Raw genomic sequence first — 24,424 nt, forward strand, 5'->3', positions numbered from 1 at the left:
TCTGGTGTTTTTCATGGACATTAACATTAGACTTAGACCTTGGACTAAAACTTGTGCCGGTTTTTCACTACTTTGGTATTCACAATCAGTGTCAATATTTCATCAAATATTTCTGCGGCAACTAATTTTCTCTACAGCAAATTACAAGAAGTCAACTGAGGCTCTGAAGTGAAATGAGTTTTACTTGTTTAATTTCCGATCTTCAAAGTGTTTCATAACATGTACGCATTTGAAATACTATACTCCCATAGCCGTGCAGTGCACTTACAAAACATGAAAATGCCTCCAGGAAATGTAATTTCAGTTTAAGTAATGTGATATAAAATGGACATTGTCCAAAATGCCAGTAAAACAAATGGCTTTCAGCATTCAATAGCCACCACTGAGAGCTAAAGGAAGGTCACATTGAAAACTCAGATTGCATTTCATCCAGTTGTCATGGCCCACTGTAAGGGTGACTTACAAACACATTCTTTTCATAGACGGAAACAGATGTAATTGTTACAATACAACTATAGAATGCATTGCAAATCTATATTCGTTTCTCAATACTTTATAATTGTCATTGTCAATGTCATAATTTAGCTGCTAGCTGGTCACTGAAGGGAATGTAGTCCAGAGGGTTGCACACATATTAGTGAGAGCAGGAAGACTGAAAGAGCAGTGGAAGTAGCAAACGGCTGCCTATTTAATAATATTTTCCATTCAAGCCAGGTCTCCCTAGGTTACTTATTAATTACCCCATAATTCCTAATCTAATCAGTCATGCTTAACTACTCTTTGTACTCAAATATTCAAATTAATTAGTGGTCTATCCAAAGGGCAGGAACATTGGTATGAGGGGAGGCCGTCAGGGACCGCCTGTATCGACATTTGAATAAATGTGGCACTAATTTGCATATTGTCAAATGGTTGGATTTTGTGAATAATATTTACGAAACACCCCCATGTTCATTTTAAATCACTCACACTTCGTGGTGGAGAAAAGTTTGAGAAAAATGACTCATTCTCGTAATTAGATACATTTAATGCAGGGGTGTCAAACAACATTTCTGGAAGGCCATGTGTCTCCTGGTTTTCGTCATTTCCTTTCAATTCGTGTGCCAATTTACCCTTTATTCATAACCAAGTGGGAAGGTGGTATTTACCACGTACAGCTGAGAAAAATCCACTTGAGTGCCCCTCGAACTGATAATTACTAGTGTGAAACTCGTCTATCTGAGCTCCAACTTCACCCACATGCTGACCTCTGACATCACCTACTAAGGAAATGACCTCGAAAACAGCATTTTCAGCAGTTAAATGCAACAACAAAACATTCTTTATTAAAAGCAATCTATTAATATGGTTTTTGAACACTTTAATTTGTTTGCGAGCATGATAGCTATGTTACGTTTATTGTTGATGCAGCTTGTTTGCCATTAGCCAATAAGCGTTTCTCAACGAGTTCAAAGCATATGAATGCATCCAACTCGTATTTACTACTTCACACCTGGAAATTACCACCTTCCCTCTTGGTTATGAACACAGCATTAGACTTAGACAACCAGGTAAGGGGAGTTCCTAACTAATTAGTGACATTAATTGATCAATAATGTACAAGGGAGGAGTGAAAACTCACAGACCATCGGCCCTTCAGCAATTGAGTTTGATTTATGGCCTGTGTAGTAATGTTCCTGGTCGTGTTATGGGAAAGCTAGCCTATAAGTCTGGAAAACTAGGCAACATCTAGTATAACTCTGTTCTCTCTAATTGTACACACTGCAGATGTTTTGCGATGCTACAGTGGAGCAATTATATACCCATGGAGATAGCCATGGTGTACCATGTCAACAAGAACCAACTCCCACTAAGGAGTCTGATAGCCTGACAGAGCACTGCATGAAAAGGATTTGTGTGTGCAGCATTAGAAATTGATAATTTATGAGGGAAAAGATCATTCACAATTTTGGGGCTAAGTCACTGATTTGCATTGTGGGGCTAATCCACATCACACCACTGGAATCATCCGATTATTCATATGGAAGTGGAATAAAGCTCTGTAAAGGAGATCAGCCTTGCCAACAGGTCAAAATGAACCTGATTCTCAGATAACACACAAGCCTATTTTGTCTGGGATATTAGCCTGCCTGACAGTTTACCATCATTATTAGGCACTGGCTATGCAGTTTGTAAAATGTGCATGTCTCTAAATAGAGACTTTGTTTTCAAGATTTGTAAAAAATGTATGATGGCCAGGGCCTATTTAAGCAATGAAGCACAACCAAGTCACATATTTGAAAGACTTGAAAATTCGAACATTTAGAAAAATGGAGCATCAACGTTAACTTCATGGCATCCTTGGCATTGACACAATACAATGCATTGTGTCCCTTAACCCTCTACATTTGAGACCAACATTCTAATGCGACATGAAATGAAATTATGGGATATAGCTGAAATGAATGACGCTTTTGTTATCATCTCTGCTATATGACAAGTCTGCATTTCATAACTGTTTGACTGGTAGGCCTGCATTAGTTTCGTGTGAAGCCCTACACGTTATGAGCTGGCATTGACATAGAAAAAGTAGGGTAAAAATGTGATCTCATGAAAGTATCTGACAAATAAATCAACATTTATTACGCATTTAGCGATGTGAAGGAACAGGCACATGTCCTGCCTTGACTTTAAAAGAGGACATTCGTTTTATAGTGAATGAGCTAGCAGATTGTGGAAGCACGACATAAAAGACAGCCGATTCCCAAATGTCACAATCCACTGAACATTATTTCCATGCGTAGACTATAACAGAGTAGACCTAATCGAGCTGTGTCAACCGGAAGATGGACTCTCATAATAATTTGAGAGAAACCATTATTGCAAAGATAGCGGTGTTAATAGTTTTTCAGTAAACGAGTGAGTCAGCATCGCCCTCTTCTGTTTTTCCGACGCTCATTAAATGAACTCCTGTGATTCCAGAACACTCAAAAAGAAGCGCAGAGACTCGCACTAAAGTCAGACGCGCGCCGCTTTTGGAGAGTCAAGTCTGGTCAAGTCTGCACTCACCAGTGACCCTCCTGCGTAGGCTAGTAGCTGTAGTTTCCATAAACCTCCAGAGAAATGTCATTGTGAAAAGTTATTTGACATCAATATCGTTGCCGAATAATTTTCTTTGCTTCTCGTTTCAAGTCAGGGAGCTCCGAACTGGATCAGCAGAGCTCTTGATGCGGAGATGCCACAGTTCATTCGATATGTACAGTTTATACCTGAAATAATTTCTTAAAGGGATTTGAATTCCTTTACCAAGAGGATTTTGACATTTAATTTTTTGTGTTTTGAAATTGGTGGATTATTGAGACGTGGAAATTGTAAAACCGAGTTCCGTAATAACTGGAGTTTTTTCAGAGGATATTCAAATTCTCACACTTAGTTACGCCGGAATAAAATATTTGGAAAGGGATTTACAACACGTTTACAAGAGGAAGATAATTAAATCGGATCCCCGCTTTTACAGATTCTTGACTCTGAATCTAATAAGGCTTTTAATTCGTCATGATGTGGATTTATTTCTACTTCGTTCTTTTTCTATTAGGTGAGACATTCATATTTTTATGTTTCTTAAGTTTACAATTAGATAAAACCATTCATTCCATAACATTACATGCGTGGGGATAGTTTAGTAATTGTTCTGAACATAATACATTCAGTAGGCTCTTTCATGTGATGCTGTTTCGACTATAGCCTACTCATTATGAAATCAATCTTACATTTTAGTATTGTGTCATTAAATCAATTACATTGACATTATTTCCGTAATTACCCATAGAGCGCATGTTAGAGTCTATTAGGTGCAACATTTTACCTACTCCAAATTGTTTTTAGAGCAGATATGTATTGTCTCTTGGCATCTCATTCTCATCTGCTTATTTGATTAAGATTGAGAGAGTAAAAAAAACCACATAAAATTAATGAATGGCCTAAACATGATGATGATGAGGATGATGAGGATGATCTGTCTTTGTGGTAGAATATGTTCAATTTATCTGTTAGGATAATGGTTATTTGCATAATTTAGTTTTACTGCACACTCCCTCTACTTTATTGCAAAGTCTCTAGCAATATCCCCCCTCAGCAGTTTGCAGGTTTAGAACGACCTGAGGTTTCGCTCAAATCACTCTTTCCATCTATATTGGAGTTGGTGTTTGTCTACTCCATTCAAGAGATAAGCCTTTATTTTGCCTTCAATATTTTGGTTTTATTGATTTGACTGTCATGTACAATAACAATATGGTACGACGTTAATATTCCCAAGGTAAGTGCATTGAGATCAATGACCATGAAGCATAACAGATAATAGACTGAAGAATATCTCATAGCTAGGGGATGTGCCAAATGTGTGTGTGCTATGAACATTACCTATATTGACTTGTTAAACAAGTCTAACATATTTGGATCTGTTCCTGGCAGTGGAGGCTGCTGAAAGGAGGACGGCTCATAAAAATGGCTGAAACGGCGCGAATGGAATGGCATCAATATCGTAGTATATTGATAGTATTGGATATCATTCCACTTATTCACACTCCAGCNAAGGTGCCACCAACCTGTGGTTCCTGGGTGTAGTTTTCGAAAATCTTGCACCTGTTTCATCCCATTCAGCAGAACCGGTTGCAATGACGTCATGGTCAGGTTGTATACTGATTGTAAAATGTTTTTTTTTAAATAAATATCTTTAGCGACTGGACAAAACTTCTTTAACTGGTTCTAATCTGGTTATCTGACCAGATAACAACCAAAATATGATGTATTTCCTCTGGTAATCTGACGTTTCTACCAGAAAATTATGTCATTATGACATCCCATGCCAAATTCTGTCCGCTGAGATTGTCCTTTCCTCTCTTGAGAGAAGAGAAATATTACATCATTAAGAGGGTTGAGGACCAATATATGGTGCCCAGTGTACAACATTTGGCATGGGATGTCATCATTCTGGTTGTAAATTGGTTGTGGCTACATCAAATAACTAGATTATAACCAGTTAAAGATGTCTCTTTCATGACAACATTGAGACATTAAATAAATTGTCATAAGTGGTCAGAAAACCATGGCGACCGTGACGTCACAACAACCATCAGAATGGATTCATTGCAACCGGTTTTGCCCATTGGATGATTACACCATTAATTCATTGCATTTCCTTAGATGTGAATGTTTTCTCTGCATGTTTCATATTCATAAACAAAATGTTGTATGATCAGAAACAACCCTGACACCAGTGTTTTCTAAACCTATCTTTGAGTACCCCACAGCTATTCCACTTATTTAATGTACTCCAGTGCTAGCACTCAATTTGTCAACTTATCACAAAGCCCTTCATCTGTTGAATCAGGTGTGCTAATTCTGTAATATATCAAACACATGGAACAGCTGGGGGTACTCAAGGAGAGGTTTTGGAAACACTACCTTACACCAAACGAAATGTTTATACAGCACCAGTGGTATCTACAGCAAATCCATTAAATATGTCCATGCATGTGTAACTCTATTCAGTTAGACCAATGAGAGAGCCTCCTTTCTCTCCCTCAGACGGAGTTGCGTACTCCTCGGGCGGTTCCTATTCGGCCCTGGCTGGGACGGGTGCCCATGGCTGGGTGGATTGCGTGAGGGCCAGTGACATGTGCAACCAGAACCCCCAGTGCAGCTCCCGCTACCGGGTGATGCGGCAGTGCCTGGTGGGCAGAGAGAGGGACACCATGCTGGCCAACAGGGAGTGCCAGGCTGCCCTGGAGGTGCTGCTGGTCAGCCCGCTGTATGACTGTCGCTGTAAAAGGGGCATGAAGAAAGAGCTGCAGTGTCTGCAGAGCTACTGGAGCATCCACATGGGCCTGACCGAAGGTGAGACTGAAATCAATGAATTCCTGTTTGTGTCTGGTGCAACATACTCAGCTAGAGAGATACTTACAAATTGAGAACTGCTGTTATGTGCAAAGATGACTCTGCTGTTATGAATTGTACCTATATCACATTGATAAAAAACAAACACATCATCAGATAGTGATCATTCAGGTCTCTGTACAAAATGCAGAACATATGGAAAGGAACGTCTCATGCATCCTATGCTGTATCTGCTACAGGATATAGTGATACCCTGAACCCCCTGATGAAAAATATATGCTTTCCATTCTCTGTGAAATAATGGAGCAATAATGAAATTACAGCAGCGAGACCTGTTATGAGAGCACTATTGGTTTTCACCACAAGAGTTCCATATTATCATATTATTAGGTTAGAAACCCACCGTTCAATGACCTGGAGCCGGCCACTTGCACTGTACAGTGTAGGAGGTAATGTTTCACTTAAACCTTAACCCTTCAAAAGGCTACTTTACATTGTCATAAACGTGGTATAATGAATATCTTAAAACATCCCTGCAGCTAATGTCGAATCAGGTCATAAGATCTAATGTAGTCAAAACTTTTGACATTTCATATGCTATTGGGCGGCAGGTAGCCTAGTGGTTAGAGCATTGGACTTGTAACCGAAAGGCTGCAAGATTAAATCCCAGAGCTGACAAGGTAAAAACCTGTCGTTCTGCCCCTGAACAAGGCAGTTCCTAGGCCGTCATTGAAAATAAGAATTTGTTCTTAATAACTGACTTGCTTAGTTAAATAAAGGTCAAATAAAAATGTCAACTGCAGTTGGAGATGTCAGTCTCTAAGCCTATGCTCTATGATAGAAGGTTTAAGTGGAATGTTAGAACACTGAAGCAGACCTTCTTGAACAGAGTTAACATTTTATGATACAGTACGCTACAGTAAGTTGTTTGGACAAATACAGACCTCCCGTGTGTCCTTCACTGAGGATACTTAACCGAAGAATGCAACTGTCCCATTTAGGTACTGTCCAGGGAGATAAAACGGGCCTTAATGGATGCCAGAGTTCTTACAGTGCAGCTTTAATCTAATCACGATCCATTGTGCAGTCAACCAGGCTTTTGTTAACTGGAAAAAATCTGTGTATAACATTGTTTTTTTGGAAACAAACACAAGGGCTGATTCCCCACAGACCCTCAAAACGCTGCAACCCACTTAAAATATTGTTGTGGACAAAAACCAGAAGAAGTTGGGATATTGTAGGAAGAGCACCAGCTTTGAAAGGTTTTCTCAGCAGATAGGGGGATGTCTACGGGCTATGTAGATAAATCTTAAGAGCCCGCCTGTGTTGCTGTTGACTAAAGTGGCAAGGCATTAAGGGACTTTGGGGCAGATTTATTAAAGGCCCATTGCAACCCATTTTTTTCAATATCAAATCATTTCTGGGTAACAATTATGTACCTTACTGTAATAATTCCCCATTAAAATGGTATACAGTGCATTCGGAAAGTATTCAGTCCCTTTCCCTTTTTCCACATTTTGTTACGTTACAGCCGTATTCGGAAATGGATTAAATCAAACATTTTCCTCAACCATCTAAACACAATACCCCATAATGACAAAGTGAAAACAGGTTTAATTTTTTTTTTGCAAATGTAAATACAAATAAAAAACAGAAATAGCTTATTTACATAGGTATTCAGACCCTTTGCTATGAGACTCAAAATTGAGCTCAGGTTCATCCTATTTCCATTGATCATCCTTGAGCTGTTTCTACAACTTGATTAGAGTACACCTGTGGTAAATTCAATTGAGGGTTCACCTTCCAACAGAACAACGACCCTAAGCACACAGCCAAGACAATACAGGAGTGGCTTTGGGACAAGTCTCTGAATGTCCTCGAGTGGCTCAGCCAAAGCTCGGACTTGAATCCGATCAAAAAATCTCTGGAGAGACTTGAAAGTAGCTGTGCAGCGAGGCTCCCTATCCAACCGGACAGAGCTTGAGAGGATCTGCAGAGAAGAATGGGAGAAACTCCCCAAATACAGGTGTGCCAAGCTTGTAGCGTCATACCCAAGAAGACTCGAGGCTGTAATCTCTGCCAAAGGTGCATCAACAAAGTACTGAGTAAAGTGTGAATACTTAAGTAAATGTGATATTTCATTTATTTTTTTGATAAATTTGCAAAAATGTCAACCTGTTTTTGCTTTGTCATTATGGGGTACTGTGTGTAGATGAGGATAAAAATGTGCCTGTAACGTAACAAAATGTGGAAAAATTCAAGGGGTCTGTCTACTTTCCGAATGCACTGTATATATTTTTTCATTGCTTTTTAGCAAAAATAATTTCTAAAATGTATTTTGCTAGGAGTGGTCTGAATGAGGCACCTAATTGGAGAGGCCTAATGTAATGAAATATATGTAACCTTAACTAGCTGTTATTGGCAGAGGTTTGGAACTCTTTGTTATTGGTCAAAACTGAATTTTGAATGCATGGCCCTTTTAAAGGTTTGTATGTGCTTAATTGCAACAATTGCAGTTCCAGGCATTTTGCATAATGTATTGTAGGCAGGTTTAAGAGTTGAGCACAAAACATGGGTGGAGTATAGTGAAAGAGACAGGAGCAACAGGTATAAATGTCATGCAAGTGTAGAATTTAAATATGACAAAACAAAAGCGAAGGTAAAAATGTCACGTCGTCTGTAAGTAGCCTACATGTCCTTATATGATATTCATCTTCTATTTTGAGATGTGAATTTTCAATAATGAAATGTTCTGAGTGTAATGTAGGGATAAGGACTTACACGCCTAGTGCAAGGATAATCGCACATCCAACCCAGTAGCAGCCTTCACATTGCTAATGAATTTGCTCTTATTTTTGTAATGTGCACTTTGCAATAAGCCGGCCAATTTGCTGTTTTCCAATGTAATTTGGTGAGTGCTTAGACTGTTTCGCTGTGCATGGGATAGTTTAGGTGGCACACTCAAGGGTGGTGCCGCTGTGAAAAGGACAAGCTTTTGTTGGGCTACTCACGCTCCGTCTTTGGCAGTCGTAAATGTGACCCGTTAATTGAAGTTTTCAAATAAATGCCAGCTGAATTCAAAGTGTCAATGTATCGGTCTTTGGCGGGTAATGGCTCGCCTTTTGAATAGGTCCTTCTCACTGTCGGACAACTGGGGTTAAGAGTCTGAATCTACAAAAGGCATGTGTGGGAGCATGCTCTTTAAAAACATAAAGGCAGCTGCATTTCTTTTTCGATTGGGCCTTAAACCTCTTGGGGAGAGCACCAGGGTTTGAGGCAGTTCCAACCAGTCAGTTAACAGTAAGTCCCATTCCTCACATATCACTGGTTTGTTCTTTAAATTGAAAGTGATTTGAGCAGATAGCAAAGAGAATTGAAAGCCTTTATGTGGGCGGTTTCCTTGCAGTTTAATTAGTAGAACAGACTTCTACAGCAGGGAGAATACGTGAGTCTGTCTCAGGCCATTGGGAGATCTTACATGAAATAACCAAAGAATCCAATTTTTTTTAAATGATTTATTCCCCTCCATTTTTATGAATGCCAGCATTCTTAAAGGTCAGGAGCCGAATCTGTCAGTATTCTATGCTAATATCGCTAGGCAGCTAATTTAGAGAGGGGGAAATAGGAACCCTATGCCAGCTTGAGTATGTTATACTGGGGACCCAAGCAGAGTTAAAAGGAGAACATATATGGGGTTACAGTATTCCTCAGTGAACCCATCATTACCATGAGCTATGGTAGCAGTCACTGGCCATTACCTTAGCCATCCACTGTCCTGTGAGGCAATGGGAGTTTGCCTCTGCATGCTGAATGTGTCCTCTATTTTTCCTCATCTGACCACGCTCACTAGGTGGGTGCTTCATCATCCGAGGAAGAGACCTGTCAATATTTTTCTGGAAAAGATCAAAAGGTTTTCAGGCCCCCCAAAACTTGTGAAAAGGATCAGTGAAATATGATGACAGTGATGGTTCTCTATGTCCTTTCAAATCCCTCTAATGATTTCCTTTACTGTAACTGAAGATCCACCAAACAGTTTTCAATATGACTAAAATGACACCCAGAGTGGCAGCTATTGTTGGGAAATTCTCCACTCTTACCCAGGCAGGAAGAGACAGCCTGTTTTGCCTTCTTAATAAAGGCATGTAGGAATTTGGATTTGTCCTGCCCCGAAGGTTTTAGGATGATTGAATGTGCATTATTGAAATCATGGGAGTGGACTAGCTATCATAGCCTGTGCAATTTTCTTCTCCACAGATAGTCCTCAACTAACGAGAGATATGGAATCAATATTCTACATTTATGCAAATAGACTAGGCCACCTTTAAACAAATAAGATGAATGACAGCTATTAAAATTGACTTTGCTTCAAGCCATAAGCTGTTTACCAAGACCGGAAAATCCATAGGACGCTTCCATCACCTCAGGAATGCACTCTTATTGATAATGAATACGTTATGGATTTGAGATTCTGTACAGTTTAAAACCCTTAGGCAGTCATCCCCGAATCCACTGAAGAGCAGAATCCCCTACAAGGGAGGCCTGATTGTCTGTGCCACTCTCGCCATGCGCAACACTGTCAGAGCAAAGGAAGTCAAACAGTCCTAATTACCACAATAAGTTGTTGCCCTCTGGCAAACAATCGTACACTAAACAGCTGGGAAGAATTTGTATTACTTGATTAATGCATAATTGATTGGGTGACTGTCAAATAGCATAGTTCTTGAAAGAGTGGCATGGCCGCCTGTTGCGAATGTGAATCTTTTAACCCCCAAGCGAGAGTACAATTACGCTGTATTTGTGCAGTTCTAATTCTGTATGGCATGTGATAACACTGTAAAACACTTTCAAAATGAATTCACTACCTTTGTTCACGCTATCATTTTATGTTTGACAATATTATTGTTAATTAAGTATTACTTCCTCTTTGACTTACATTAAGATGCACTGTTATTACTACACAACAGTAGTAGGCTTCATCACCAACAACGACGAGACAGCCTGTAGGGAGGAGGTGAGGGCACTCGGAGTGTGGGGTCAGGAAAACAACCTCTCACTCAACGTCAACAAAACAAAGGAGATGATTGTGGACTTCAGGAAATAGCAGAGGGAGCACCCCCATATCCACGTCAACGGGACAGCAGTGGAGAAGGTGGAAAGTTTTAAGTTCCTCTGAGTACACATCACGGACAAAGTGAAAAAGGTGCAACAGTGCCTCTTCAACCTCAGGAGGCTGAAGAAATTTGAGCTTGTCACCTAAAACCCTCACAAATTTTTACAGATGCAAAATTGAGAGCATCCTGTCGGGCTGTATCACTGCCTGGTACGGCAACCGTTTACGCCAACAACCTCTGCACACTGCATCACCGGGGACAAACTACCTGCCCTCCTGGACACCTACAGCACTCGTTGTCACAGGAAGGCCAAAAAGATCATCAAGGACAACAACCACCCGAGCCACTGCCTGTTCACCCCGCTACCATCCAGAAGGCTAGGTCAGTACAGGTGCATCAAAGCTGGGACCGAGAGACTGACAAATAGCTTCTATCTCAAGGCCATCAGACTGTTAAACAGCCGCCACTAACACAGAGAGGCTGCTGCCTACATACAGACTTGAAATCATTGGCCACTTTAACAAATGGATCACTAGTCACGATAATAATGGCACTTTAATAATGATGTATACATATCTTGCATTACTCATCCCTTATGTATATACCCTCTATTGCATCTTGCCTATGCCGCTCGGTCATCGCTCATCCATATATTTATATCTATATATTATTATTCCATCCCTTTACTTAGATTTGTGTTTATTAGGTAGTTGTTGTAGAATTGTTAGATTACTTGTTAGATATTATTGCACTGTCGGAACTAGAAGCACAAGCATTTTGCTACACTCACAATAACATCTGCTAACCATGTGTATGTGACCTATACAATTTGATTTGATTTGATTATTATATGTGGATGAGGCTACATGATTTTCTACTTGTATGAGAGGCAGGTACAGTTTTTTCTCAGCCACTTGGGTTAAACTGAAACGGTTTGGATCCCTCAACTTCCCCACAGTCCCCACAGACACAGAATAGAGCTTCATCATCCTTGATCCTCTATAAGCTGTCCCGGAGACTGGCCACCACACTTTCAAAGCTAGAACATTTGGCTTTGTTTGAAGATTACACTATTTTACAATGTCCAGTTAGGATGGATAAACAGACTTCATGGCAAGTCTCTGGGAAAAATAACCTTTCTCAGTAGTATCTGTAGTTCCCCTGAGATTTCCAAGCACTGGTAAAATGGGAAATTGTTGTACGTGGGCATGCTGAGGGACAGAGTATACTATGTTTGTCTGGCTGTCTTTGCTTTCTCACTACATACAGTGCCTTCGGAAAGTATTCAGACCCCTTGCCTTTTCCCACATTTTGTTACATTACAGCCTTATTCTAAAATGGATGAAATAAAACATCCTCAGCAATCTACACACAATACCACATAATGAAGGGATTTTATTTTTTTATTTTTTGCAAATGTATATATATAAAAAACGAAATACCTTATTTACATAAATATTCAGACCCTTTGTCATTATGGGGTATTATGTGTAGATTTATAAGGGAAAAATATTTAATAAATTTTAGAATAAGGTATCAAAATATGGAAAAAATTAAGGGGTCTGAATACTTTCCGAATGCACTGTATAAATCAAATCAAATTGTATTTGTCACATGAGCCGAATACAACAGAATAGAAAGAGGCAGCTTCATTAAATTGTACCGCAAAACACCAGTCTCAACGTCAACAGTGAAGAGGCGACTCCGGGCTGCTGGCCTTCTAGGCAGAGTTGCAAAAATCTCAGACTGGCCAATAAAAAGAAAAGATCAACATGGGCAAAAGACCACAGACACTGGACAAAGGAATTCTGCCTAGAAGGCCAGCATCCGTAGTTGCCTCTTCACTGTTGATGTTGAGACTGGTGTTTTGCGGGTACTATTTAATGAAGCTGCCAGTTTAGGACTTGTGAGGCATCTGTTTCTCAAACTAGACACTCAAACGTACTTGTCCTCTTGCTCAGTTGTGCACCGTGGCCTCCCACTCCTCTTTCTATTCTGGTTAGCGCCAGTTTGCGCTGTTCTGTGAAGTGAGTAGTACACAGCGTTGTACGAGATCTTCAGTTTCTTGGAAATTTCCCGCATGGAATAGCCTTCATTTCTCAGAACAAGAATAGACTGACGAGTTTCAGAAGAAAGTTATTTGTTTCTAGCCATTTTGAGCCTGTAATCGAACCCACAAATGCTGATGCTCCAGATACTCAACTAGTCTAAAGAATGGCAGTTTTATTGCTTCTTTAATAAGCACAACCGTTTTCAGCTGTGCTAACATACTTGCTAAAGGGTTTTCTAATGATCAATTAGCCTTTTAAAATGATTTACTTGGATTAGCTAACACAACATGCATTGGAACACAGGAGTGATGGTTGCTGATAATGGGCCACTGTACGCCTATGTAGATATTCCATTAAAAATCATCCAGCTACAATAGACATTTACAACATTAACAATGTCTACACTGTATTTCTGATCAATTTGATGTTATTTGAATGGACAAAAGCAAGGACATTTCTAAGTGACCCCAAACCCAATGAACGGTAGTGTATATTATACTTGAGCTTTCTTGAATAAGTTCCTCCAGTTCTTTTTGTTTTTCATCTAACTTATTCTGTGCCTCTATGGTAGAGTTTTTGTTGCTATCGATCTGTACTGTTCCATTTCCTTTGTTAATATGGATTCTTTTGACCTAAATTGCTTTTGTTTAAGAAATTACTACTAAATTGTGTGGCCTTTAATTAAAGGCAAATTTATAAGTGTCCCATACAATAAGGGGATCTGCTGTACCTATGTTAATTCTTCTGTTCTAGTTAAAAACAAGTTATCATCCAATAGGATTTGATTGAATTTCCACCATGAGCCTCCACTATGTATATCTCACTAAGTCAGGATATTTAAGCCTCCATATATCCACTAGTTCCAATATGTCCATGATATCCGAGAGGAGTTGAATGAGTCATTTGGAAGCTAGGGATGATAAGATGGCCACACTTTAGTATGAGAAGCTCGAATATAGCCCGGATACTGGGGTTAACCCCCTACTATCCCGGACTGGGGTAACCTCCTACTAGCCTGGACACTGTTGTTAACCTTTATAGTAGCCCAGACATTGGGGTTAACCTTCTACTATCCATTGAGGAAGATGGCTTGTTCATAACAAAACCCTTTGATATTGCCAAACACTTTAATAACTTTTTTGTTGACAAGATTAGCTAACTTTGGCATGACATGCAAACAACAAATGCTGAGCCTTCATATTCATGCATATCGGACCAAGTAATGAAACACAAGCACTGTAGTTTTGAGTTCCGCAAAGTTGGTGTTGAAGAGGGATTTTTTTGCTATTTATATATAAGAACAAGCCACCTGTTACCAACAACCTGGATGGTAAATTGCTGAGGTTGGTAGCGGAATACATTGCGACTCCTGTTTGCCACATCTTCAATTTAAACCTAGAAGACGGTGTGTACCCTCAGGGCTGGAGGGAGGCAATGGTCATTCCGCTGTCTAGGAATAGCAAAGCAACCTTTAATGGGGGGGTCCTCACATACAGTTGAAGTCAGAAGTTTACATACACTTAGGTTGAAGTCATTAAAACTTGTTTTCAACCACTCCACACATTTCTTGTTAACAAACTATAGTTCTGGCAAGTCGGTTAGGACATCTACTTCGTGCATGACATAAGTCATTTTTCCCCAAAAATGTACAGACAGATTATTTCACTTCTAATTCACTGTATCACAATTCCAGTGGGTCAGAAGTTTACATACACTAAGTTGACTGTGCCTTTAAACAGCTTGGAAAATTCCTGAAAATTATGTCATGGCTTTAGAAGCTTCTGATGGGCTAATTGACATCATTTGAGTCAATTGGAGGTGTACCAGTGGATGTATTTTAAGGCATACCTTCAAACTCAGTGCCTCTTTGCTTGACATGATGGGAAAATCAAAAGAACTCAGCCCAGACCCCAGAAAAAAATTGTAGACCTCCACAAGTCTGGTTCATCCTTGGGAGCAATTTCCAAACGCCTGAAGGTACCACCTTCATCTGTACAAACAATAGTACGCAAGTATAAACACCATGGGACCACGCAGCCGTCATACCGCTCAGGAAAGGGATGCATTCTGTCTCCTAGAGATGAACGTACTTTGGTGCGAAAAGTGCAAATCAATCCCAGAACAACAGCAAAGGACCTTGTGAAGATGCTGGAGGMAACAKGTACAAAATTATCTATATCCATAGTAAAACGAGTCCTATATCGACATAACCTGAAAGGCTACTCAGCAAGGAAGAATCCACTGCTCCAAAACCGCCATAAAAAAGCTAGACTACGGTTTGCAACTGGACATGGGGACAGAGATTGTACTTTTTGGAGAAATGTCCTCTTGTCTGATGAAACTAAAATAGAACTGTTTAGCTATGATGACCATCGTTATGTTTGGAGGAAAAAGGGAGAGGCTTGCAAGCCGAAGAACACCATCCCAACCATGAAGCATGGGGGTGGCAGCATCATATTGTGGGGGTGCTTTGCTGCAGGAGGGACTGGTGCACTTCACAAAATAGATTGATGGCCTCACGAGAAAGGAAAATTATGTGGATATATCGAAGCAACATCTCAAGACATCAGTCAGGAAGTTAAAGCTTGGTCGCAAATGGGTCTTCTAAATGGACATTAACCCCAAGCATACTTCCAAAGTTGTGGCAAAATGGCTTAAGGACAACAAAGTCAAGGTACTGGAGTGGCCATCACAATGCCCTGACCTCAATCCTATAGAAAATTTGAGGGCAGAACTGAAAAAGCGCGTGCGAGCAAGGAGGCCTACAAACCTGACTCAGTAACACAAGCTCWGTCAGGAGGAATGGGCCAAAATTCACCCAACTTATTGTGGGAAGCTTGTGGAAGGCTACCCGAAAGATTTGACCCAAGTTAAACAATTTAAAGGCAATGCTACCAAATACTAATTGAGTGTATGTAAACTGACCCACTGGGAATGTGTTGAAAGAAATAAAAGCTCAAATAAATCATTCTCTCTACTATTATTCTGACGTGTCACATTCTTAAAATAAAGTTGTGATCCTAACTGACCTAAGACTTGGAATTTTTACTAGGATTAAATGTCAGGAATTGTGAAAAACTGAGTTTAAATGTATTTGGCTAAGGTTTACGTAAACTTCCGACTTCAACTGTGTTCATTCCTTCTGTCCAGGTGGGTGAGGGCAGTTTGCAGTGTGAGGGCAGTTTACAGTGCAATGGCGATTGCATTGTCATAGGAACTGTCGGGCGGTAGTCGATTTGAAGAGGGTCGAGTATCTCGGGGAGGGATGAGGGGATGTGGTCTTTGACTAGCCTGTCGAAGCACTTCATGGTGACGGAAGTGAGTGCTACGGGTCAGTAGTCATTCAGTTCAGTTACTTTCCCATTTTTGGGCACGGGATGATAGTTGACATCTTGAAGCAGGTGGGGATAACATCATGTCAGAAATCACAACAGCTAGCTGGTCTGCACATGCTCTGAGGTTGCGGCTAGGGATGTCGTCTTGGCCGGCAGCCGGGCGAGGGTTAACATGATTGAATGAAATACATACACCCTCCGTGGAGACCATAAGCACATAGCCCTTGTTATCTTCAGGACCTTTCCTCGGCAGCTCAGTGTCGTTATGCTCAAACCTTGAAAAAAAAGGGTTTTAGGTCATCCGGTAGGGCAGCGCTGATGTCCACGACGTGACTGGCTTTCTTTTTTTAATCCATGATCGTTGGAAGCCCCTGCCACATACGCATCGTGTCCAACCAGCTGAATTGCTCCTCCACTTTGTCCCTATACTTTTATTTGTTGTATTTTTACTGTTTAACCATACAATTGTCCCTGGTCTCCTTGCCGTGTTTATAAGCAGCATCTCTCTCCTTCAGTTTCCGGACAAGGCTTCCATGAATCCACTGTTTTTGATTCGGGTAAGTTTTGAAAGATACCATCGGTATCACATCATCTATACATTTTTTTATGAATACGGTGACTGCGTCGGTGTATTCATTGATGTTATCCCCAGAGGTGCCCCGGAACATATTCCAGTCCACATGGTCAAAACAGTCTTGGAGCATGAATTCTGATTGGTCAGACCAGCATTGTACTGACCTGACCACCGAAATGTCCCCCTTGAGTCTTTGTTTATAGGCAGGGCTGAGAAAAATGGAGTCGGGAGTCGTGGTCAGATTTGCCGAAAGGAGGACCTTATACCCTTGTTGAAAAGGTGTGTAGCAGTGGTCAAGAGTGGAATTTTTATGAGTTGGACAGTCAGTATTTTATTTTAACCTTAATTTAACCATGCAAGTCACTTAAGAACACATTCTTATTTTACGATGACGGCCTACCCCAGCCAAACCCTCCCCTAACCCGGACGACGCTGTGCGCCGCCCTATGGGACTCCCGATCACAGCCAGTTGTGATACAGCTCAGGATCAAACCAGGGTCTGTAGTGACACCTCTAGCGCTGAGATGCAGTGCCTTAAACCGCTGCACCACTTGGGAGCTGCGTGTTTATAGTAATTCGGGAGCACAGACCTTTTGTTACAAGTACCCCGAAACAATTAATGCCGCCTCCAGGTGCGCAGTCTCCAGTTTGTTCAGGATCCAATGAAGATCATTGAGAGCATTTTTGGTGTCGGCTTGGGGAGGGATGTACACAGCTGTGGTGATAATCCCTGAGAACTCTTGGAATGTAAAAAAGGCGACATTTGATGACAAAGTATTCCAAGTCGGGAGAGGAGAAGCTCGCAAATCAGATCGTACCACTTGGTATTGGTCATGGAGCAGACACCACCGCCTTTGTTCTTGCCAGAGAGAGCCCGCTTCCTATTCGCTCGATGAACTGTAAAACCTGCTGCTTGTATATCATCTGTTTAGATGTTGGAGATAAATCATGTCTCAGAAAAACAGAGTGTGTTGCAGAATCTGATGTCCCTCTGGAAGCCCAGACACTGGAGTTAATATTCTATTAGCCCAGACACTGGGGTTAACTTTCTCCTAGCCCAGCCACTGGGGTTAACTTTTTACTAGCCCAGACACTGGGATTAACCTTTTACTAGCCCAGACACTGGGGTTAACCTTTTACTAGCCCAGACACTGGGGNTTAACCTTTTACTAGCCCAGACACTGGGGTTAACCTTTTACTAGCCCAGACACTGGGGTTAACCTTCTACTAGCCCAGACACTGGGGTTAACCTTCCACTAGCCCAGACACTGGGGTTAACCTTCCACTAGCTCAGCAACTGGGGTTAACCTTCTACTAGCCCAGCCACTGGGGTTAATCTTCTRCTAGCCCAGACACTGGGGTTAACCTCCTACTAGCCCAGACACTRGGGTTARCCTCCTACTRGCCCAGACACTGGGGTTAACCTCCTACTAGCCCAGCCACTGGGGTTAACTTTCTACTAGCCCAGACACTGGGATGAACCTTTTACTAGCCCAGACACTGGGATTAACCTCCTACTAGCTCAGACACAGGGGTTAACCTTTTACTAGCCCAGACACTGGGCTTAACCTCCTACTTTAGTGACACATCCCATGGCTATTTTAATGACCACAGAGATTCGGGGCATCCCATTTAATGTCTCATCTGAAGGAGGGCAGCTTATGCTGTGTAGTTTCATCAATAACTCCCTTTCCAGAGGGACAAGTGCCGTATTATGGCCCTCCAACACCACATTTAGCATATTCTATTCTTAGAAAGGATAGGAGGCTGTCTGCGCTGTTTAACGGCCGTTTATTACAAATAGTGTCGTTCCAGGTACGCCAGTATCACATCTGAGAATACTGGAAGAGATTGAGACCCGCACACTGGGTGTTCGATGGGGTTGAGATCAGGGCTCTGTTGAAGCCAGTCAAGTTCACCGATCTCGACAAAACATTTCTGTATGGACCTCGCTTTGTGCACATGGGCATTGTCATGCTGAAACAGGAAAGGGCCTTCCCAAACTGTTGCTACAAAGTTGGAAGCACAGAATTGTCTAGAACGTCATTGTATGCTGTAGCGTTAAGATTTCCCTTCACTGGAACTAAGGGGCCTAGTGTTATGCTGATTAATGCGGACCCAAAAGCGACTTAAAGAAACAGAGTCTTTATTCCAGGCAAAAACACGACAGGGCGGAACAAGGACACAGGACAGCAAACATCAAACAAGAATCCGACAAGGACAGAAGCGGAAAACAGAGGGAGAAATAGGGACTCTAATCAGAGGGCAAAATAGGGGACAGGTGTGAAAGAGTAAATGAGGTCGTTAGGAGAATGAGAAACAGCTGGGAGCAGGAACGGAACGATAGAGACAGAGAGCGGGAGAGGGAGAGAGGGAGGAGGAGAGAGAGAGAGAGAAAGAGGGAAAGAACCTAATAAGACCTAACCGACCTCATTTACTCTTTCACACCTGTCCCCATTTTGCCCTCTGATTAGAGTCCCTATTTCTCCTCTGTTTTCCGCTTCTGTCCTTGTCGGATTCTTGTTTGATGTTTGCTGTCCTGTGTCCTTGTTCCGCCCTGTCGTGTTTTTGCCTGGAATAAAGACTCTGTTTCTTTAAGTCGCTTTGGGTCCGCATTAATCAGCATAACGAAGAATCCGACCAAGAATGGACCCAGCGACTACGGATTCTCGCAACACTGCCGTCGAGTTCCAGGGAGCAATGCTCGGCAGACACGAGCAGGAATTGTTTGCTGCTCGTCATGCCGTTGAAACCTGGCCGCTCAGGTCTCCGATCTCTCTGGACAGTTTCAGAGTCTTCGTCTCGTGCCACCAGATACTTCCTGGTCTTCCAAGTCTCCGGAACCTAGGGTTAATAACCCACCTTGTTACTCTGGGCAGCCCACTGAGTGTCGCTCCTTTCTCACCCAGTGTGATATTGTGTTCTCTCTCCAGCCCAACACGTACTCAAGAGAGAGAGCTCGGATCGCTTACGTCATATCACTCCTTACTGGTGCGGCTCGGGAGTGGGCACAGCCATCTGGGAGGCAAGGGCTGAGTGTTCTATCGATATTCTGAGCTTTAAAGAGGAGATGATCACGGTTTTTTGATCGTTCAGTTTTTGGGAAGGAGGCTTCCAGGGTCCTGGCTTCCCTATGTCAAGGTGATCAATCCATAACAGATTACTCTATAGAGTTTCGCACTCTGCTGCCTCCAGTGACTGGAACGAGCCGGCGTTGCTCGCTTGTTTTCTGGAGGACTCCACGCTGAGGTTAAGGATGAGATTCTCTCCCGGGAGGTTCCTTCCAGCGTGGACTCTTTGATTGCACTCGCCATCCGTATAGAACGACGGGTAGATCTTCGTCACCGAGCTCGTGGAAGAGAGCTCGCGTTAACGGTGTTTCCCCTCTCCGCATCTCAACCATCTCCTCCGGCTCAGAGACTGAGCCCATGCAGCTGGGAGGTATTCGCATCTCGACTAAGGAGAGGGAACGGAGAATCACCAACCGCCTTTGCCTCTATTGCGGTTCTGCTGGACATTTTGTCATGTCATGTCCAGTAAGAGGCCAGAGCTCATCAGTAAGCGGAGGGCTACTGGTGAGCGCTACTACTCAAGTCTTCCATCAAGATCCTGTATACCTTGTCGGTCCATCTACGCTGGACCGTTCGGCTGCTTCCTGCAGTGCCTTGATAGACTCTGGGGCTGAGGTTGTTTTATGGACGAAGCATGGGCTCGGAAACATGACATTCCTCTCAGACAGTTAGGGAAATCCACGCCCATGTTCGCCTTAGATGGTAGTCCTCTTCCCAGTATCAGATGTGAGACACTACCTTTAACCCTCACAGTATCTGGTAATCACAGTGAGACTATTTCATTTTTGATTTTTCGTTCACCTTTACACCTGTTGTTTTGGGTCATCCCTGGCTAGTATGTCATAATCCTTCTATTAATTGGACTAGTAATTCTATCCTATCCTGGAACGTTTCTTGTCATGTGAAGTGTTTAATGTCTGCTATCCCTCCTGTTTCTTCTGTCCCCTCTACTCAGGAGGAACCTGGTGATTTGACAGGAGTGCCGGAGGAATATCATGATCTGCGCACGGTCTTCAGTCGGTCCAGAGCCAACTCCCTTCCTCCTCACCGGTCGTATGATTGTTGTATTGACTCCCTTCCGGGACCACTCCCTCGGGGTAGACTATACTCTCTGTCGGCTCCCGAACGTAAGGCTCTCGAGGATTATCTGTCTGTTTCTCTCGACGCCGGTACCGTGGTGCCTTCTTCCTCTCCGCCGGAGCGGGGTTTTTCTTTGTTAAGAAGAAGGACGGTACTCTGCGCCCCTGCGTGGATTATCGAGGGCTGAATGACATAACGGTTAAGAATCGTTATCCGCTTCCCCTTATGTCGTCAGCCTTCGAGTTTTTGCAGGGAGCCAGGTTCTTTACTAAGTTGGACCTTCGTAACGCTTACCATCTCGTACGCATCGAGGGGGGGACGAGTGGAAGACAGCGTTTAACACTCCGTTAGGGCATTTTGAATACCGGGTTTTGCCGTTCGGTCTCGCAAATGCTCCAGCTGTCTTTCAGGCATTAGTTAATGATGTACTGAGAGACATGCTGAACATCTTTGTTTTCGTTTACCTTGACGATATCCTGATTATCTCGTTCGAGTTCATGTTCAGCACGTTCGACGTGTACTCCAGCGCCTTTTAGGAATTGCTCTGCTGAAGGCTGAGAAGTGCGCCTTTCATGTCTCCTCTGTCACATTTCTCGGTTCTGTTATTTCCGCTGAAGCATGACATGGATCCCGCTAAGGTCCAGGCTGTCAGCGATTGGCCCGTTCCTAAGTCACGTGTCGGTCAGCGCGCTTTCTCGGTTTCGCTAATTTCTATCGGCGTTTCATTCGTAATTTCGGTCGTATGCCGTTCACAGCTCTGACTTCTGTCAAGTCTTGCTTTAAGTGGTCCGGTTCCGCCCAGGGAGCTTTTGATCTCCTCAAGAAGCGTTTAACATCCGCCCTACCTGTTATTACTGACGTCACTAAACAATTCATTGTCGAGGTTGACGCTTCAGAGGTGGCGTGGGAGCCATTCTGTCCCACCGCTTCCATTCTGACGATAAGGTCCATCCTTGCGCTTATTTCTCATCGCCTGTCGCCATCGGAACGCAACTATGATGTGGGTAACCGCGAACTGCTCGCCATCCGCTTGCCATAGGCGAATGGCGACAGTGGTTGGAGGGGCGACCGTCCCTTTTGTCGTTTGGACTGACCATAAGAACCTTGAGTACATCCGTTCGGCCAAACGACTTAATGCACGTCAAGCTCGTTGGGCGTTGTTTTTCGCTCGTTTCGAGTTCATGATTTCCTATCGCCCGGGAAATAAGACACAAGCCTGATGCCTTATCTCGTCTCTTTGTTCTTCTGTGGCTTCTACCGACCCCGAGGGGATTCTCCTGAAGGGCGTGTTGTCGGGTTGACTGTCTGGGGAATTGAGAGACAGGTAAAGCAAGCACTCACCCACACTGCGTCGCCGCGCGCTTGTCCTAGTAACCTTCTGTTCGTTCCTGTCTCTACTCGTCTGGCTGTTCTTCAGTGGGCTCACTCTGCCAAGTTAGCTGGCCACCCCGGCTTCGGGTACGCTGCTTCTATTCGCCAGCGGTTTTGGTGGCCTACTCAGGAGCGTGACACGCGCCGTTTCGTGGCTGCTTGTTCGGACTGCGCGCAGACTAAGTCAGGTAACTCTTCTCCTGCCGGTCGTCTCAGACCGCTTCCATCTCTTCTCCGCACTGGTCCACATCGCCTTAGACTTTATTACCGGTCTGCCTTCGTCTGCGGGGAAGACTGTGATTCTTACGGTTATCGATAGGTTCTCTAAGGCGGCACATTTCATTCCCCTCGCTAAGCTTCCTTCCGCAGGAGACGGCACGATCATCTTGAGAATGTGTTCAGAATTCATGGCCTCCCGTTAGACGTCGTTTCAGACAGAGGTCCGCAATTCACGTCTAGTTTTGGAGGGAGTTCTGTCGTTTGATCGGTGCTTCCGTCAGTCTCTCTTCCGGGTTTCATCCCCAATCTAACGGTCAAGCAGAAAGGGCCAATCAGTCGATTGTCGCATATCGTTCCAGCCTTTCGTTTCGAAACCCTGCGTCTTGGGCAGAACAGCTCCCTGGGCTGAGTACGCTCATAACTCGCTTCCTTCGTCTGCTACCGGGCTATCTCCGTTTCAGAGTAGTCTTGGGTACCAGCCTCCTCTGTTCTCGTCCCAGCTCGCCGAGTCCATCGTTCCCTCCGCTCAGGCTTTTGTCCAACGTTGTGAGCGCACCTGGAGGAGGGTCAGGTCTGCACTTTGCCGTTACAGGGCGAGACTGTGAGAGCCGCCAATAAACGTAGGATAAGGAGTCCTAGGTATTGTCGCGGTCAGAGAGTGTGGCTTTCCACTCGCAACCTCCCCCTTACGACAGCTTCTCGCAAGTTGACTCCGCGGTTCATTGGTCCGTTCCGTGTCTCTCAGGTCGTCAATCCTGTCGCTGTGCGATGCTTCTTCCGCGACATCTTCGTCGCGTCCACCTGTCTTCCATGTCTCCTGTGTCAAGCCTTTTCTTCGCGCCCCGTTCGTCTTCCTCCCCCCCCCCCCCGTCCTTGTCGAGGGCGCACCTATTTCAAGGTACGGAAGATCATGGATATGCGTTTCGGGGACGTGGTCACCAGTACTTAGTGGATTGGGAGGGTTACGGTCCTGAGGAGAGGAGTTGGGTTCCATCTCGGGACGTGCTGGACCGTTCGTTGATTGATGATTTCCTCCGTTGCCGCCAGGGTTCCTCCTCGAGTGCGCCAGGAGGCGCTCGGTGAGTGGGGGGGTACTGTCATGTTTTGTCATTTATTTTCATGTCTTGTCCCTGTGCTTCCCTCTGCTGGTCTTATTAGGTTCTTTCCCTCTTTCTCTCTCTCTCTCTCCTCCTCCCTCTCTCCCTCTCCCGCTCTCTGTCTCTATCGTTCCGTTCCTGCTCCCAGCTGTTTCTCATTCTCCTAACGACCTCATTTACTCTTTCACACCTGTCCCCTATTTTGCCCTCTGATTAGAGTCCCTATTTCTCCTCTGTTTTCCGCTTCTGTCCTTGTCGGATTCTTGTTTGATGTTTGCTGTCCTGTGTCCTTGTTCCGCCCTGTCGTGTTTTGCCTGGAATAAAGACTCTGTTTTTTAAGTCGCTTTTGGGTCCGCATTAATCAGCATAAACTAGGCCCCTTAGTTCCAGTGAAGGAAATCTTAACGCTACAGCATACAATGACGTTCTAGACAATTCTGTGCTTCCAACTTGTAGCAACAGTTTGGGAAGGCCCTTTCCTGTTTCAGCATGACAATGCCCATGTGCACAAAGCGAGGTCCATACGGAAATGTTTTGTCGAGATCGGTGAACTTGACTGGCTTCAACAGAGCCCTGATCTCCACCCATCGAACACCCAGTGTGCGGGTCTCAATCTCTTCCAGTATTTTCCCAGAATGTTA

General features: G+C 43.4%; 1 protein-coding gene across 1 annotated transcript in view; it reads left to right on the forward strand.

Moving 5' to 3' along the window:
* Positions 1 to 2,979: 2,979 nt before the first annotated feature.
* The window catches only part of LOC111974296 (GDNF family receptor alpha-2), an 86,262-nt gene continuing 64,817 nt past the window's right edge, over positions 2,980 to 24,424 (forward strand). Inside the window, exons 1-2 of the mRNA XM_024001992.2 lie at positions 2,980 to 3,574; positions 5,566 to 5,874. Coding sequence (XP_023857760.1) covers positions 3,535 to 3,574; positions 5,566 to 5,874 — 349 coding nt within the window. The 5' untranslated portion in view covers positions 2,980 to 3,534. The remainder of the gene's footprint in view (positions 3,575 to 5,565; positions 5,875 to 24,424) is intronic.

The sequence above is a fragment of the Salvelinus sp. IW2-2015 genome, linkage group LG15 (assembly GCF_002910315.2).
Source record: "Salvelinus sp. IW2-2015 linkage group LG15, ASM291031v2, whole genome shotgun sequence".
In the NCBI taxonomy this organism is placed as follows: domain Eukaryota; kingdom Metazoa; phylum Chordata; class Actinopteri; order Salmoniformes; family Salmonidae; genus Salvelinus; species Salvelinus sp. IW2-2015.